Source organism: Dunckerocampus dactyliophorus, chromosome 9, assembly GCF_027744805.1.
Source record: "Dunckerocampus dactyliophorus isolate RoL2022-P2 chromosome 9, RoL_Ddac_1.1, whole genome shotgun sequence".
NCBI lineage: Eukaryota > Metazoa > Chordata > Actinopteri > Syngnathiformes > Syngnathidae > Dunckerocampus > Dunckerocampus dactyliophorus.
In genome coordinates, this window is record NC_072827.1 from 23692041 (window position 1) to 23706827 (window position 14787).

The 14787-nt window shown below is 40.7% G+C and overlaps 1 protein-coding gene across 1 annotated transcript; it reads left to right on the forward strand.

Moving 5' to 3' along the window:
- The first annotated feature begins 9944 nt into the window (after positions 1–9944).
- pou3f3a (POU class 3 homeobox 3a) lies at positions 9945–12029 on the forward strand. The gene has a single exon (XM_054787243.1). It carries the CDS (start codon positions 10301–10303, stop codon positions 11594–11596), a length of 1296 nt encoding a protein of 431 aa, XP_054643218.1. The 5' UTR covers positions 9945–10300; the 3' UTR covers positions 11597–12029.
- The last annotated feature ends 2758 nt before the right edge of the window (positions 12030–14787 follow it).

Below are 14787 nucleotides of genomic sequence, written 5' to 3' on the forward strand. Positions count from 1 at the left end.
AGACAGTCCATGATTGTTGGTATGCCTTGCTGAACACAGGAGGAAGAAAAAACAACATTGAACCTAAAATTTGCACAAAGCTGCAGACAAAGAGAAGCATTATCCTGCTATCTACACTATGTTGTTATTCTTGCATCAAATGAGTGTTGCAGTGCTGCTGCCACTTAATCAAACCATGAACAGACTAAATAAATGGCATCGATATGAGGGTTGGCGTAGTTAGGGTTTAGGGTACTGGAGGGTACTGATGTCCTCCCGGTGGAACTGGACGAGGTGTCCAGGGACCGGGAAGTCTGGACTTCCCTACTGAGACTGCTGCCCCCACGACCCGGACCCAGATAAGCGGAAGAAAATGAATGGATGGATGGATGGATGGATGGATGGATGGATGGATGGATGGATGGATGGATGGATGGATGGATGGATGGATGGATGGACATTGGACTCGCTGTGTTGCACAAGAAGGAAGATACACTGGACACAACATTGGCAGAGATCTGTGGACAACTAGAGAAGATAGACACACTATAGGCACAACCTATGTTGCTATGCTCATGTCATCCATGCTAGTCTGTCGTGATGGGCATATATTGGAAAACTAGTATTATTTTGGTTGCTTTTCAGTGTGCGGCTACTAATAAAAAAAACAAACGCAACACAAGGGACTTCCATGTATTTTATGTCTCATTGTGACAACACACCATGATGATGATGATTCCAAATGCCACCAAGCATACCAGAGCTCACTTAATATTCTGCTATCTATGGCTTCCTTTTTTTTTTAACCCTGAAGGAACTCACCTGAGGAACCATGTGAACTACAGAGGGCCTTTATAACCACACGGACCTCAGTGGGGAGCTTCACAGAGAATCCCGTCCATTCATGAAAGGCGCTGAGTGCGCCAGACCGCCTGGCCCCTGGGGGACACCTGCTGTTTGACTTGGCCGTCTGCTCTACCCTGCTATACAGGCCTGCAGTTGTCTGCGGGCATGAGCTGCAGAGCTGCAGGTATTTCCTGAACTACATTTCTCTGTCACACGCTGATGCTAGTTAAGTGAGAGATGGCAAGAGGAGGAAATGTGGATAAGCAGTCATTAGAGAAGGATGGAGTCACAATGTGATTTCAACATAACTTCCTGTCCAGCTTCCATGTATATTCGGCCATGGGGTGTCCTACATTTTTCACATGACTGTCAATGACATTTGTAGCGCCTGGAACTGTATTGACCACAATTAAGAGTAGGTAAAGTTTACAAACATCTTGACTGCATATTTGTCTTTTTCTCTAATGCGCAGTATTTAATTAGCCGCTAAGCTACAAGTGAGGAGTCCACTTTTGGGAAGTAGAGTTCGGCCTTGGAGGAGGTCTGCACTCAACTTCTATGATGGCCCAGATGTTGCTCTCACCTCCTTGAATTCTACCAGGTCAGCATCAATATTCATGCAGACTTCTAAGCCGCCGTTCTTTCCATCCTTTGGTTCCACCATTATGTTAATAAACACCTGACAGGTACAGACATGCAGTAGAGTGAAAGTTCTGTCTGCATCTTGCATGTCCCTGTGAATATCCTCCTTGCTTTTTCTTGTCCATTTGGGCCTTCTCAAATTATCTCTGGGAATTGATGGTCGCAATTTTGATGCATTAACTCCCGCCTTTCATGCATAATGAGGGGGTACTAGTGAATGTGTTGGTGCCATACATCTGTCCATTGGGTGTCATTACTTCCAACCCAGCACTGGCATGTAATTGACAATTGTTCCTCATTAGCAAACATGATTGCACCCCCACACCCCGCCCCTTTTTTTGCCTGTCCTCTAACTCTCTAGCTACACTAGAACCTCTGTTAGCGTCATTAATCCATTCCAGACGGTCCGACTCAAACCCATACCCAAATGAATAAATGTTTCCCATAAGAAATCATGCAAACCTAATTAATCCGTTCTGGACACTCAAAAATGTTAACAAAAAACTTTTTATAATTTTTTACGATTATAGTTTTTCATGCAGAAAACAATTTGAAATGCATATTTATATAAATGACTAGATTGTGGAAAAACACGGCGATGAGGCAGCGGCGCGCAAAGATCCGCACAGCTTGCATGTTTTGAGTGCTGGCACTGGCCTCATTATGGGTTATTTTGCAGCCGTGATCAATAAGAAAAGCAGAATCCATGACGTAACTGTGTTAGTTAGTAATGAGTCAACTGCTGATGACATCATAGGCAGGCGACGGAGCTGAGGGACAGTGACTTCCAGTTCTGGGTTCCACGCTAACAGGCCGCTTATCACATCTTGTGATAAAAAACAAATGCAGTTGGACTCACGCAGTAGTATTAATAACACCACAAGATGCGTGCCATATTGTACCCTAACCGAGGTTCCACTGCAATCTGTTCCAGGGTCAAACTGTCACTATTCGTAACTGTTCAAAGTCACATGTGTAGAAGCGCAAAAAGAAGTTAGCCACTGTTAATGATGAAACATAAAAACAATATGACAGGTTTTAGTTGGAAATTGTACTTTGTGTGCTCTATGAGGTCTGAGGAAAACCGACAAATGTGTAAAATACACAGCGAAATGCTGCATTTTTATCATCTTGTAGTATTTGTGCAGCATTTTCTGCAAATAAGGACTTGGCATTTGCATCTATTTTGACCCATTCCACCGTACCCTCCATCCTGAGCTCGACTAGTCCCGCTGAGCTCATCTCTGGAGCTCCGCGACTGGGCCTGCTTCTGATTTAAAGAGCCCAGCGGGAGGGGGTTGTGGGTAGGGACTCACGCTGTGAAGGAGCTCTGCAGCTGAAGGTCAAACACACTCACGATCAGAATGGCGGGATGACGCTAAAAGCGGGGGGAATTAACAGACGAAACCCGGGAGTTCCCTCTGCGGTCTTCAGTAAAGTTCACGCTGTAAAGCTAAGCATGCAACATATACTGTACTGTACGTAGGTATAACCCCACATTGTAAGACACAATGACACTATTTTGGTTATTGGCTGCTAACATACACTCACACACACAAACACACACACATGCACACATGCACATTACAAGTACAAAAAGTTAAAAGCGCTACGAACACACTATAACCAAAACATATACTATAATTCCAATATATAAAATTATATTTGGCTGTACACGTTAGCATATTTTTCCATAATTTCCAGCTTTAAACTCTAGATCATTTCAGGGATTTTTGCATTCCAAAGCGAAAACACACTACAAGACGATATCATTTTTGGAGCTGCAAATCGTTGGACATTAGAGTTCGCTGTGGCTTTAAAAATGTGAGCGCTTTATTGCAATTACTGTTCATTTTTGCAGGATACTCGAAAAATTCTTGTGGCAATAAACGCTTCATTCAAAGTTGCTTTAGGAATATGTCAGTTTTCGACTATTTTCAGTTCATTTTTGTGGGGCATCCTGCTAAATTCTTGTGAGAACAATCCCCACTGAAACGTAAGTCAAAGGAATAATAATAATAGTGTCACAAACAAACAAAAAAAACAGCATACGTCTTTACTAATAATGGCGGTAACCGTGGCAATAGCACGCAAAATACTTTCTTGTTTTTCTGAGTTTTGTACTAATTACAGTTCATTTATGTGGGATATCCCACTGAATGATTGGGACAACAGCATCCACACTAACATATTTAAAAACAATCAAGCTAAATTTTCAGAAATTGCTCAGCATAAACAAACAGCAAACGCCGAGAGTGGCAATAGCATCCAAAAGACGCATTTTTGCAAGATTTGTGAATTAACTCACAAAGCTTTTTTAAAGTAGCGCTAAGAATATGTCATTTTTCTACTAATTACAGTTCATTTTTGTGGGATATCCTGCTAAATTATTGTGAGGATTGTCACACAAATGTAATACAATCAAACAAAATCTTAAAAATTGCCCCGAAAGAAACAACTACAGAGCGTACGCGTTTGCAAATAATGCCAGGAACAGATTTAAAAAAAAAATTTTGTGCATTTTTTTAATAAAATCATGAAGCGCTATGAATTACAGTTAATTTGTGTGGTATATTCTACTAAATTCTTGCAGCAATAGACTCCACATTAAGATTAAAAACTTGCTCTAGAGATTTCAGGTTTCTACTGAATACGGTTCATTTATGCGGGACGTCCTACTAAATCCTTGTGCTCCACACAAACAAATGCAACAGTCAATCGAAATAAAAAAATAATAATCAGGACAAAACAAAACAAAATGGAGTACACATTTACAGTGACCGTATCATTTTTAAAAGTACTTGTGGGTAAAATCATGAGGTACTGCTGAGACTATGTTAGGTTTCTGCTAAACACAGTTCATTTTTGTGGGATATCCCACTTAATTCTTGCAAGAACAATCTCCACACAGACAAATACGATACAACCAACCAGAAGTAAACACATTCAACCAAAAACAGCAAAAAATGCTTGCCGTTCAGATGGAAGAAAGAAGGTGAAAGTTGCAACTTTTTTTGCAAGAGATAGTTGGCTGAGTCAATGTAAAAATTGTGAATAAATAAAACATAATTCATGTTATTAGTGTAATATTACATAACTACAGAAGGCAATTACTGCTCAAATGACTGTGTGAATGCTGAAGAGTTGAAGCTGAGCTGTGGTAGTTGAGCATCAAAAAATAGGGTGAAATAAAAATCATGAATTGAACAATTTTGGTGCGGAATAACATACAGTATGTGTGAATGCACTTCAGTATTCACACAACTAATGAGTGGCACTCCTAACGTGTCTGAAAGTTAGGTTTTTATAAATTTCAGCTACTGTAATGATCGCCCCCGTAATATTTTGTTATGTCTGGTTATTGTTTACATGTTATTTAGACGTACCCATAAACAGGAAAAATACAGGTTTTTTGGACGGGAGGCTGGCCTTTCCTCCTTTGCTTTGCATATTTCAAAAGTCTACCCCCCAAATAAATATATAGCTCGGAGATATAAACAGTGGCCAATCTGCATAGTGACGATTGAAGAGAGAGGGAAAGGACGAGAGAGTTGAAATGATTAGAGGATGATTCAGTAGAAACAGTGTTTTCCAATTAGCTGCTAGTGTCATGCTTCCAGCACACAGCTGAACAGCCAAAGTCACTGCAACTAAAACACATGGCTGAAAGAAGGAGAGGGAAATGTGCATCATAAGATGACGGCCTCTTCACCCAGCTTCCTTCATGAATAACAAATAAGACGAGCAGCCACACAACACATGCAAAACATTACTGCGTCCCTCCACGCTCATCTGGCGTCCTCCACGTTGTGCCGCTGGACTTGAAACGTGCTCTGTTGCTTTTGGACTCAGCCGAGCCATGCTGTTTTTTTTTTTTAAATGTATTTTTATTATACAGATTTTTTTAACAAGTTAGTTGTTATTTGGACACTTTCACAGCGCAATCAATCATTCAGGTTGAAGAATTGCAAAGTAGGTAGATGAAAATTGTTTGAGTGATTTTTGGTGAATATTTAACTATGCAGACTTCTTGTAAAAAGCAAATGCAAACTACACCAGGGATATTCATACGCAGCTAGTTAATAATTTAAAAAAATCCCTCAGCATATTCTAAAAATAAAATTAATTCATTATTAAGTCAATATGTTATAGATAGTGTAAATATTACACTCATTTGTTTTGTCACCTACTATATAACACAAAGCTAAGATGTGAATGTTTTTCAGATACTGTAGCTTAGCATATGCTGACCTACACCGGATTGGAATCTTTAATGTTCAAAGTGTGTCAAGTAGCCCTCTGCATTCTTTCGTTTTTCTATATGTGGCCCTCAAAGGTTTGGACAACCCTGGCACATGCACTTCACAACTGTTGTTTTAGTTGATTCAGCGGTTTAGAACCTTTTATTTATTTAATTAATTAAATGTACTGCAAAATTTGCAAATGTAGTGTAAGATAAAATACTTTTATACTGTCGCCCCTGGCCACATTGCCGTTCAAATTTTGACACTTTGCTCCATGACGGTTTTCCTAACATATGTTAATTCATAAATCATGCTATTTTGTGGGTGAATACGGTCTATTATTAGTAAAAAAAAAAATGCATATTGAAGCAAATGTTAAGTGTATTTTTCCCAAATTAAGCATTGTCAAGCATTAAAATGGCTAAATGAACGAAAATACAAATACAAGGAATTAAGAAGCTGCATGAAAAGTGTGAATGTATTCTACATAGGACACTGGGTCAGTAATTGTTAGGTGAAACAAGCACCAGACTTGATTGGTGCTTTTATTGCAGGTTTACATAAGACAGCAATAATGATAATAACATAATAATCCTAATAATAACAACACAGGCTACCGTAGTGGACGTAATCCAGCTAACACGCAACTCTGAACCCCTGATGTCACTTCCTGTTCACATATCGGGAAGACATTTATTGCAACACACACAAGCACTATTCTTATTTATGTTTTAAATGGCTTATTTTCTCTGATTATATCTACTATATTGGGTAATACAAATGTAAAGGTGACTATATGGGTGTAATTTCATGTCTAGAGGACTAATGATTTTTACATTTTGTCGTATTTAGTAGATTTATTTATTAGATAACTACGAAAATGTTCCATTTATAAAGAAGGAGTCGTACTTTCACTTATCACGGTCGAGTCTGGAACCAATTAAGCACAACAAAACAGGATTTTTTTAAAAAGTATTTTTAGTTACATTTTCATTTATAAACTGCAGCATTCTTGATATTAATAACTGACCTTTTACGGGACATTATTAGCAATTCACTGCTTTATACAAATTTGCCAATTTGTCCTTTTCAAGCACTGACATAATCGTGTCGTATGCGATGAAATAGACATTTATTTGTCTTGTAGTTGTACAACCATAAAAATGCACGTAAATTTATGTATTTGTTATCATACTATATGCTTGTAATTGCTGTTAAACTTGTTTTGTGATTATATAAATAAATGGAAATGAAAAAGACTTGAATGGGCAGAAACGCCAAATCGGGCTATGAAAAATATTTTGAAAAAAATTCACAGAATATATACATGTACCTAATTATACTTAACAATTCTAAAATGTGTACTTTTAGAGTGGAATTATTGTTTCTTAGAGTGTACAGTATATCCTGCATTTCTTTATTTTCATGTAAAAGGGTGGTACAATCCCCATGGAAACAACGTTGCACAACAATATTACAGTATTTCTAGTTTTGCAATTTTGTGTTAATTTCATTTACAGGAATTACAGTGTCCACTTACAAAAATGGAATAAATTCAAATGATTTCAATTAGCGAGTCTATTAATGTAATTTATTTGCACACACCTAGTATAAGGTAGTGCATGCAAACTGAGCGTTATTATTTTTGCATAAGCAGACTTTTTGATAAAGCTTTCCTATTGGATCCCAGTTATTTGTGTCTACATGAGATGAACTTCAATGCTTCTATTGACGCCATGAACAAATGTGCATTTTTATAGAGCTGAAAACAAGGTTTTACAACAAAGCAAAGTCTATCAGTCCCTTTGTAAAGTGGACCCAAGACCCCGTAGAACATGAACAGCACCTGCGATATGTGCTGCTTCTGGTTGTCTGAGATCAAAACTGAGGCAAACAAGTGGGAGAAAGTATTTGGTATGACCATCCGTAAGGTGACCCGGTAATGCAACTCTCAAGAAATTTGGCTTGGAAAGTCCACGGCGGCAGACTTTTTTTGCGCCCCACTGTCATACAGTTCTTTCTTTACCACTTGAGAGGCAGAGCGCATTAACATGCAAAAGGCGTACACACCCTATTTGTATCCAAAGCTGGGGATCCTATAGAGAGAGGTTCCAGCTATTATGCTATCAGTACTGTATAGATACTTACTCATTGTGGGAATGCTGGGAAATGAACATTCACTCCTTTGATAGTGTGCGTCAAAAAGAGTTTTTTTTTTTATTATTCTGCATACCCTTAAACTCATCTGTCTCAAAATATTTTGAGTCTTTTTCCTGAAGAATATCATGGAGAGAAAGGCAGGAAATACAGTATGTCTCACAATAGGATGGTTGCTCAATAAATTATCTTGAGTGATTATTTGAACATTTACATATTTTAATCGATTCATTTTTATTTTTAAGAAGATTTTTTTTAAATTAAGTCAAATCCAGCATTGTATTAATATAAAAATAATGCAATACAAACTAGTTGAGAGTCAACAGCGCGTGTTCTGGTTGCAGTCAAGTAGTGTACTCAATTTTAGACTACCTGACTATAATCAATTCACTCAATTGACAATTCTTGGCAATTCTTAATTTGTTTGTTGTATATTGCTCTGATGTTACCGCTATGCTGCCCCCAGCCACTAGGGGGTATATTTACATGTGCCTGTAAGGAAGAAATGTTCCAATCATTCAGGAGATTCTTTTTCTCAGCCCAGAAACATGTGAGTATATTTTTCTGCAAGATTGATGTCCTGGCATTGCCACAAACTCTCTAAGTGTCCAATAAGACTGCTCTCAATTAAATATGCTGTTCACAGCCCGTCGGGGACATATTTCTAATATGGTACCTGGGGATGGATATGATATGATATGCTGCTTTGTAAAGGTCTCAATTCATTTCTGCCTTTGGAACGTTATCATAATTCATCATCCATAAAAGTGTTTGGAATGGTGCCACATTTTTTGTTAGTAATCCGTTCCAAATGGTCCGTGGAAAACCAAACTGTATGAAAACTACATTTTCCCATAAGAAATCATGTAAATCCAATGAATCTGTTCGAGACACCCAAAAATATTACCAGAAAGCACACTTTATAAAGAATAATTGTACTCTTACATGCATGAAAATGCAAAATAATAATAAATGATGAATCAAATTCATGAATTAACATTTAACATAAATTTTACCAGCGACGGTGAGCTCGCGTGTCTTTATTTACATCAACTGATGCAGTCACACACACGTGCTATAAGTGCTTACGGCAAGCAAAACGCCGCTTTACGGCACATCAGGCCACCCTGTCGTGACAGCACGACAGTATGCAACGAACATCTTCAAAGGTTTGTGTTCTCTTGTTTCATTAACACCTTGGACCCTTGCACTGCATTCGCTTCCTTGATTTCTTCTTTCTTTGCCGCAATGAAACTTCCTGTGCATCCTGGCGAGACGGCCACGTGGACGCCATCTTCGTGCATTGCGACGAGTTCTTTCTTGAATTCAATAGTGCTTCTCACTTTCTGTATCAAATTGCTGCCACTCGCAGCTCTCTTTGGCTCCATGGCGGGTTATTTAGCAGTCTTACTTAATTAAAAAAAAAAAAAAAAAAAAAAGCACACAAGGTCACTGCCAAATGAATGTGTCTTACAGGATGCTGTAGTATTGTGTAAACTAGTAGTATTGTTTTAAACGAGTAGTATTGTGTAAAGTATGAGTGGTGTTGAGTGTGTGATCCAAGATGTCTGAATAAACAAGCAAAATGTACAGCAACGTACCAAAGGGTATCTCAGCAACAGTTTGTTATGCACAATATTGTGCGCTAACCGAGACTGTATACAAAAACCAAAGGTTTTTGGCAAAGGTTTTCTTCAAAAACCGAATCATTGGACATCGTTCAAAAACCGAGGTTCCACTGCACTTTGATAACTTTATTTAACTACTTATTTGATGCTACAGCTACGATAACACACAGGTTAAAGTAATACCGCTCTGATGGTTATAGTATATTTATTGGTGTTTATCATCGGATTAAAGTGAATATTGTATGGAGTCAGCATATACTATCACACTTTTCATTCGTATGACGTTAACAACGTTAGTGCCTCTCTCTCTAACACACACACAAGCAAGCACACACACGCGCTAGCACACACTAGCAAAGACGCTCCTCTCAGGCTGAACGCCCAATCAGAGAGGGCTCTGAGGATTTATTTGCTCCTAATTGGCCGGAGATGGGAGAGGGAAGCTCGGTGGTGGACACAGTGTAAACACATGTTCGCCTCCTTCGCTCCGTGGAGGATGCGCCGGGACATCACAAGAGAATTTTTAACAGCTACCATTTCATAAATTAGAGGAAAAAAAGGGGTATCTTTTACGCACGCAAAACAATTCCAGGCTGGCACGGATTTGTTCTGTGGATTATTTACGACTGGCTAAACTTGTTGTTAAACTGTTAACTTCCGTTTTCTGCACGGTTTTAGTCATATTTTTCTGGCTGCTTTTCTCTCTGGACTGCTTTTGAGCACAGTTTGTGCGCAGATGCTGTGAGTGAATTCGAGTTAAACGGGATTTTAAAGTTAATATCAAGAAACAAGAAGTCAAAATTTATGATTTGGGGGATGGCTACAGCCACCTCCAGTCCGTACCTTGCCAGCAGCAGGATTTTATCCGGCCCGGTCTCGCACGCTGACCGAAGAGTCGGTGGCATTCAGCCGGCCAACGCTGCAGTGACCTCGGTGTCTTCCAGTGCGTTCAGGGGGGACCCCTCGGTCAAAATGGTTCAGAGTGACTTCATGCAAGGGGCCACCATGGTGTCGAGCAACGGGGGGCACATGCTAAGTCATGCTCACCAGTGGGTCACGTCGCTACCTCACGCTGCAGCCGCAGCAGCAGCGGCAGCGGCGGCGGCAGCCGCTGCTGCGGAGGCCGGTGCTCCGTGGCCGACCAGCTCTCAGCCCCAGGACGTGAAGAGAGGCGGTGGTGGAGGGAGGGAGGACCTCCACTCGGCTGCTCTGCACCACAGGAGCTCTCATTTGGGGGGCCATCAAGCGCACCCTGGAGGCTGGGGGGGAGCCATCAGCATTAGTGAGGGTCAGCAGCAGCACCACCAGCAGCAGCAGCAGCAGAACCTCGTTTACTCCCAGTCTGCTGCCTTCACTGTCAACGGGATGCTCAGCACCCAGAGCCTCATGCACCCCGGTGCGCTGGTGCGTGGGGACTCCCCTGAGCTGGAGCACCCTCATCATCACCACCATCCCCATCACCATCATCATCATGCTCACCAGCACCATCAGCACCAGCATCATCACCATCACCACCAAGAGGCGCATTCGGATGAGGACACGCCGACCTCGGATGACTTGGAGCACTTTGCCAAGCAGTTCAAGCAGCGTCGCATCAAGCTGGGATTCACCCAGGCGGACGTGGGTCTGGCCTTGGGCACCCTCTACGGTAACGTCTTCTCACAGACCACCATCTGCAGGTTCGAGGCGCTGCAACTGAGCTTCAAGAACATGTGCAAGCTGAAGCCGCTGCTCAATAAGTGGCTGGAGGAGGCAGACTCCAGCACCGGCAGTCCCGCCAGCATCGACAAGATAGCGACGCAGGGGCGCAAGAGGAAGAAGCGCACGTCCATTGAGGTGAGCGTCAAGGGCGCGCTGGAGAGCCACTTCCTCAAGTGCCCCAAGCCGTCCGCGCAGGAGATCAACAGCCTGGCGGACACGCTGCAGCTCGAGAAGGAGGTGGTGCGCGTCTGGTTCTGCAACCGCAGGCAGAAGGAGAAACGCATGACGCCGCCGGGGCTTCCGCGCAGCCCGGACAACACGTACTCGCAGGTGGGCAGCATGGGCGCCGACACCCCGTCACCCTCCATTGACTGCAAGAGGATGTACAGCGACACGTGAAGGCACCACCACCACAAACTTTTTTCGTCTTCGTGTCACTAGCTTTAGGATGAACTTCGGTGCGTGTCCTGTTATCCACTAGAACGTGGTGTGTGTGCGTGTTGTCATTTCAAAGCAGCAGGTCAAGGTCAAGTTTTATGCATTCTTTTCTTAAAACATAATTAAGACACTGACTTGATTTCATTTAGCACTGCCTTGTTCCAGAAAGCAATAATGAATTTCTCCCCCTTCACGGTGTTTCTTACGATTGTGTTCGTGCCCGTAGATGACGATTCAAGCAAGTGTTCCAGTATTCATTTTTCATGATTAAAACATGCTTTAAAAAAGTCATAGCCCTTCCCTCTACATGTACAAGTGAAGTGTGTATTGTCTGATGGTTTGCACTATTTATTTCCTTCTCATGCTTATTTTCAGTGAAGCAATGATTTATTTAATAAACTGGACATAACATGAAAGATGACGACATCATTATTGAACACACACGGAGGGGTTTTGATGATATTAACCACTGCTAATCATATCTCAAGCATGCTTCACAAAATGACACACGAGCACATCACACGTTAACACTTGCACAATTCAACTGTCCGAAAAGGAGTACAGGAAGAAACAGAGTTTATTGAATCCTACCATAATTTATTCTTTATTGTTCTGAGAAATGTGCTGTATTCATGTGCGGGGTTTATTTGTTTGTGACTCAACTCAGACCTGAATTGCAGTAAGCAGATAAACTCACACGTTAAATCATCATGAAACATGTACTGTGTTGCTGCAGTTCCACGGATGTCTGCTTTCCTTGGACATTATACTACAGCAGGGGTGTCCAAAGTGCAGCCTGGGGGCACAGTCAAAAAACAATTAAACAAAGGAGTAAAAAATACAAACATAATGTAAGCAGGAAATGTTAAAATGTTGATACTAATAATACACTTTGCTGCCTAGAGCACAAAAATGACATGCTGAAATGTTAAAATTTCACCCGCATGCAAAAAGCGTTGCTTATGCTCCAATCACCGTCCACAAACACGCATTTAGGATGCAAAACTAGCTAAATAGCAGAAGATCATTTCTGTGTGTCCTGTGGCGGAGAAATGCGATAATTTACAATTCACAATGACGTTAAAGCAGTTAAAACATTTATATTCTTTGTTTGTCAAGGTTGATAGTCTGGACCTTATTATAACGTCAGACATAAGACATATCTTTGTTTATGAAAGAGGTACGGTCGTCCCTCACCACATTGTGGTTCAAATTTCACGGCTTCATTCTATTGCAGTTTTTCAAACATATATTAATTAATGAATTATGCTGTTTTGTGGTTGAATACAGGCTGTTGTTAGTCAAAAATGGCTATTTAAGCAAATTGTATGTACATTTTGCCAAAATTAAGCATTTTCAAGAATAAAAATGGCTAAATGAACTACAATACAAACATAAGCCAATCAGATGATGTTTGAAATTGTGAATGTAGTATTCCACATTAGTCATAGGTGTCAATAACTGTTCAGTAAGACAACAAGCTTTTATTGCAGGTGTAAATGATCTCACAACAGGCACAATAACAATATTAACAATAATAACACAGGCTACTGTTGCGGCCATAACCCACGACAAGCAAAAACTCAACTGGGAACCCCCAACGTCACTTCCTTTTACTCGGACGGGAAAGCAAATCAGTGGTGTTACACATCGCTACTTGTCTGACAGTAATGGATAAGTCATTCTCAGTGGATAGTAAATGTATACTAGTATACAGGATCTATATGGACCACTCTAAAGTATATCTCAGTTTACTTTCTATACTGTAGTATTTTGTAAAGCTAAAACACTGAAAGTCATTTAGCAGAGGCGACACCGGGCAGAGGCGTAGACAATGGATGATGGCAGCATTTGTTTATTGTCGTCATCGCAACAAAGTGAAAACAAAAATGACTAATTACTAAGTTGTGGAGAGTGCCAACAAAGCAAGTCAAAGGTTGAGGCTGAGGCCACAGAGAAGTAAAAAAACAACAAAAAAAAACACAGTATGTTAATATTTCACTTAAAATGTCATGCTAACTCATACGGAGATATGAAAATAAACATCTTTGCTAACTTTATCGTTGTTTCCCTCTATTCAGTTTACTGCCCACTCTCCTTTGGTGGCCAGGTGCATGGTCTACAGAAGTAAATACCCGCCCGGGTTTCTAATTAGCGCCCGGTCAAAATACATTGGCATTAGCAGTTATGGCTGTAGGCAACATCCTGGTTTTGCCACCTTCCAGTTCAAAGTTTGCAGCTTCATTCTTTCACAGTTTTTTAAACATACGTGAATTAATAATCAATCATGCTGTTTCGTGGTTGAGTGAAGCCATTATTAGCAAAAAAAGATGCAAATTTAAGCAAATTGTATGTAGTTTTTTTGCCTAACGTTTGCATTTTCAAGCATAAAAATGGCTAAATGAACTAAAATACAAATAAAATAAATACCATTAAGAAGACGCATTCAAATTGTGAATGTAGTATTCTACATTGGTCACTAGGTGTCAGTAATTGTTTGTTCAGACGAGCTCTAGCTCCAGACACACAAGCACTGGCTCATGAAATGCCTTATTGTCTGTGATTATAGCTACTATTTTGGGTAATACGAATGCAAAGGTGACTATATGGCTGTTATTTCATGTCTAGAGGGCTTTAATAATGTTAAAAAAAACATTGTAAACATGTTTTCTATGCCATAAATACGAAAATATTCCATTTGTAAAGACAGAATCCTACTTCGCAGAAATTCACTTCACCATTCTGGAACCAATTACCCGCGATGAAAGAGGGCTTATTGTATAGCTTAATTTGAATTTCTATCAAGAGTGGTCAACGGCCACACTGTGGCCTTGTGGTTAGCATGTTGGCCACACTGTCAGGAGATCGAGGGTTCGAATCTCCCTTGGGCATCCCTGTGTGCCGTTTGCATGTTCTCCCCGTGCATGCGTGGGTTTTCTCCAGGTACTCCGGTTTCCTCCCACATTCCAAAAACGTGCATGTTAGCTTCATTGGAGGCTAAGTTGTTCGTGAGTATGAATGGTGCCCTGCGATTGGCTGGCAACCAGTCCAGGGTGTATCCCGCCTCTCGCCCGAAGGCAGCTGGGATAGGCTCCAGCATACCCACGCGACCCCAATGAGGGTCACTTTAAATGGACTTTAAAATGTTGCTG

Coding starts and splice junctions, on each gene's coding strand:
- pou3f3a (XM_054787243.1), top strand. CDS start 10,301: ATGATTTGGGGGATGGCTACAGCCACCTCCAGTCCGTACCTTGCCAGC.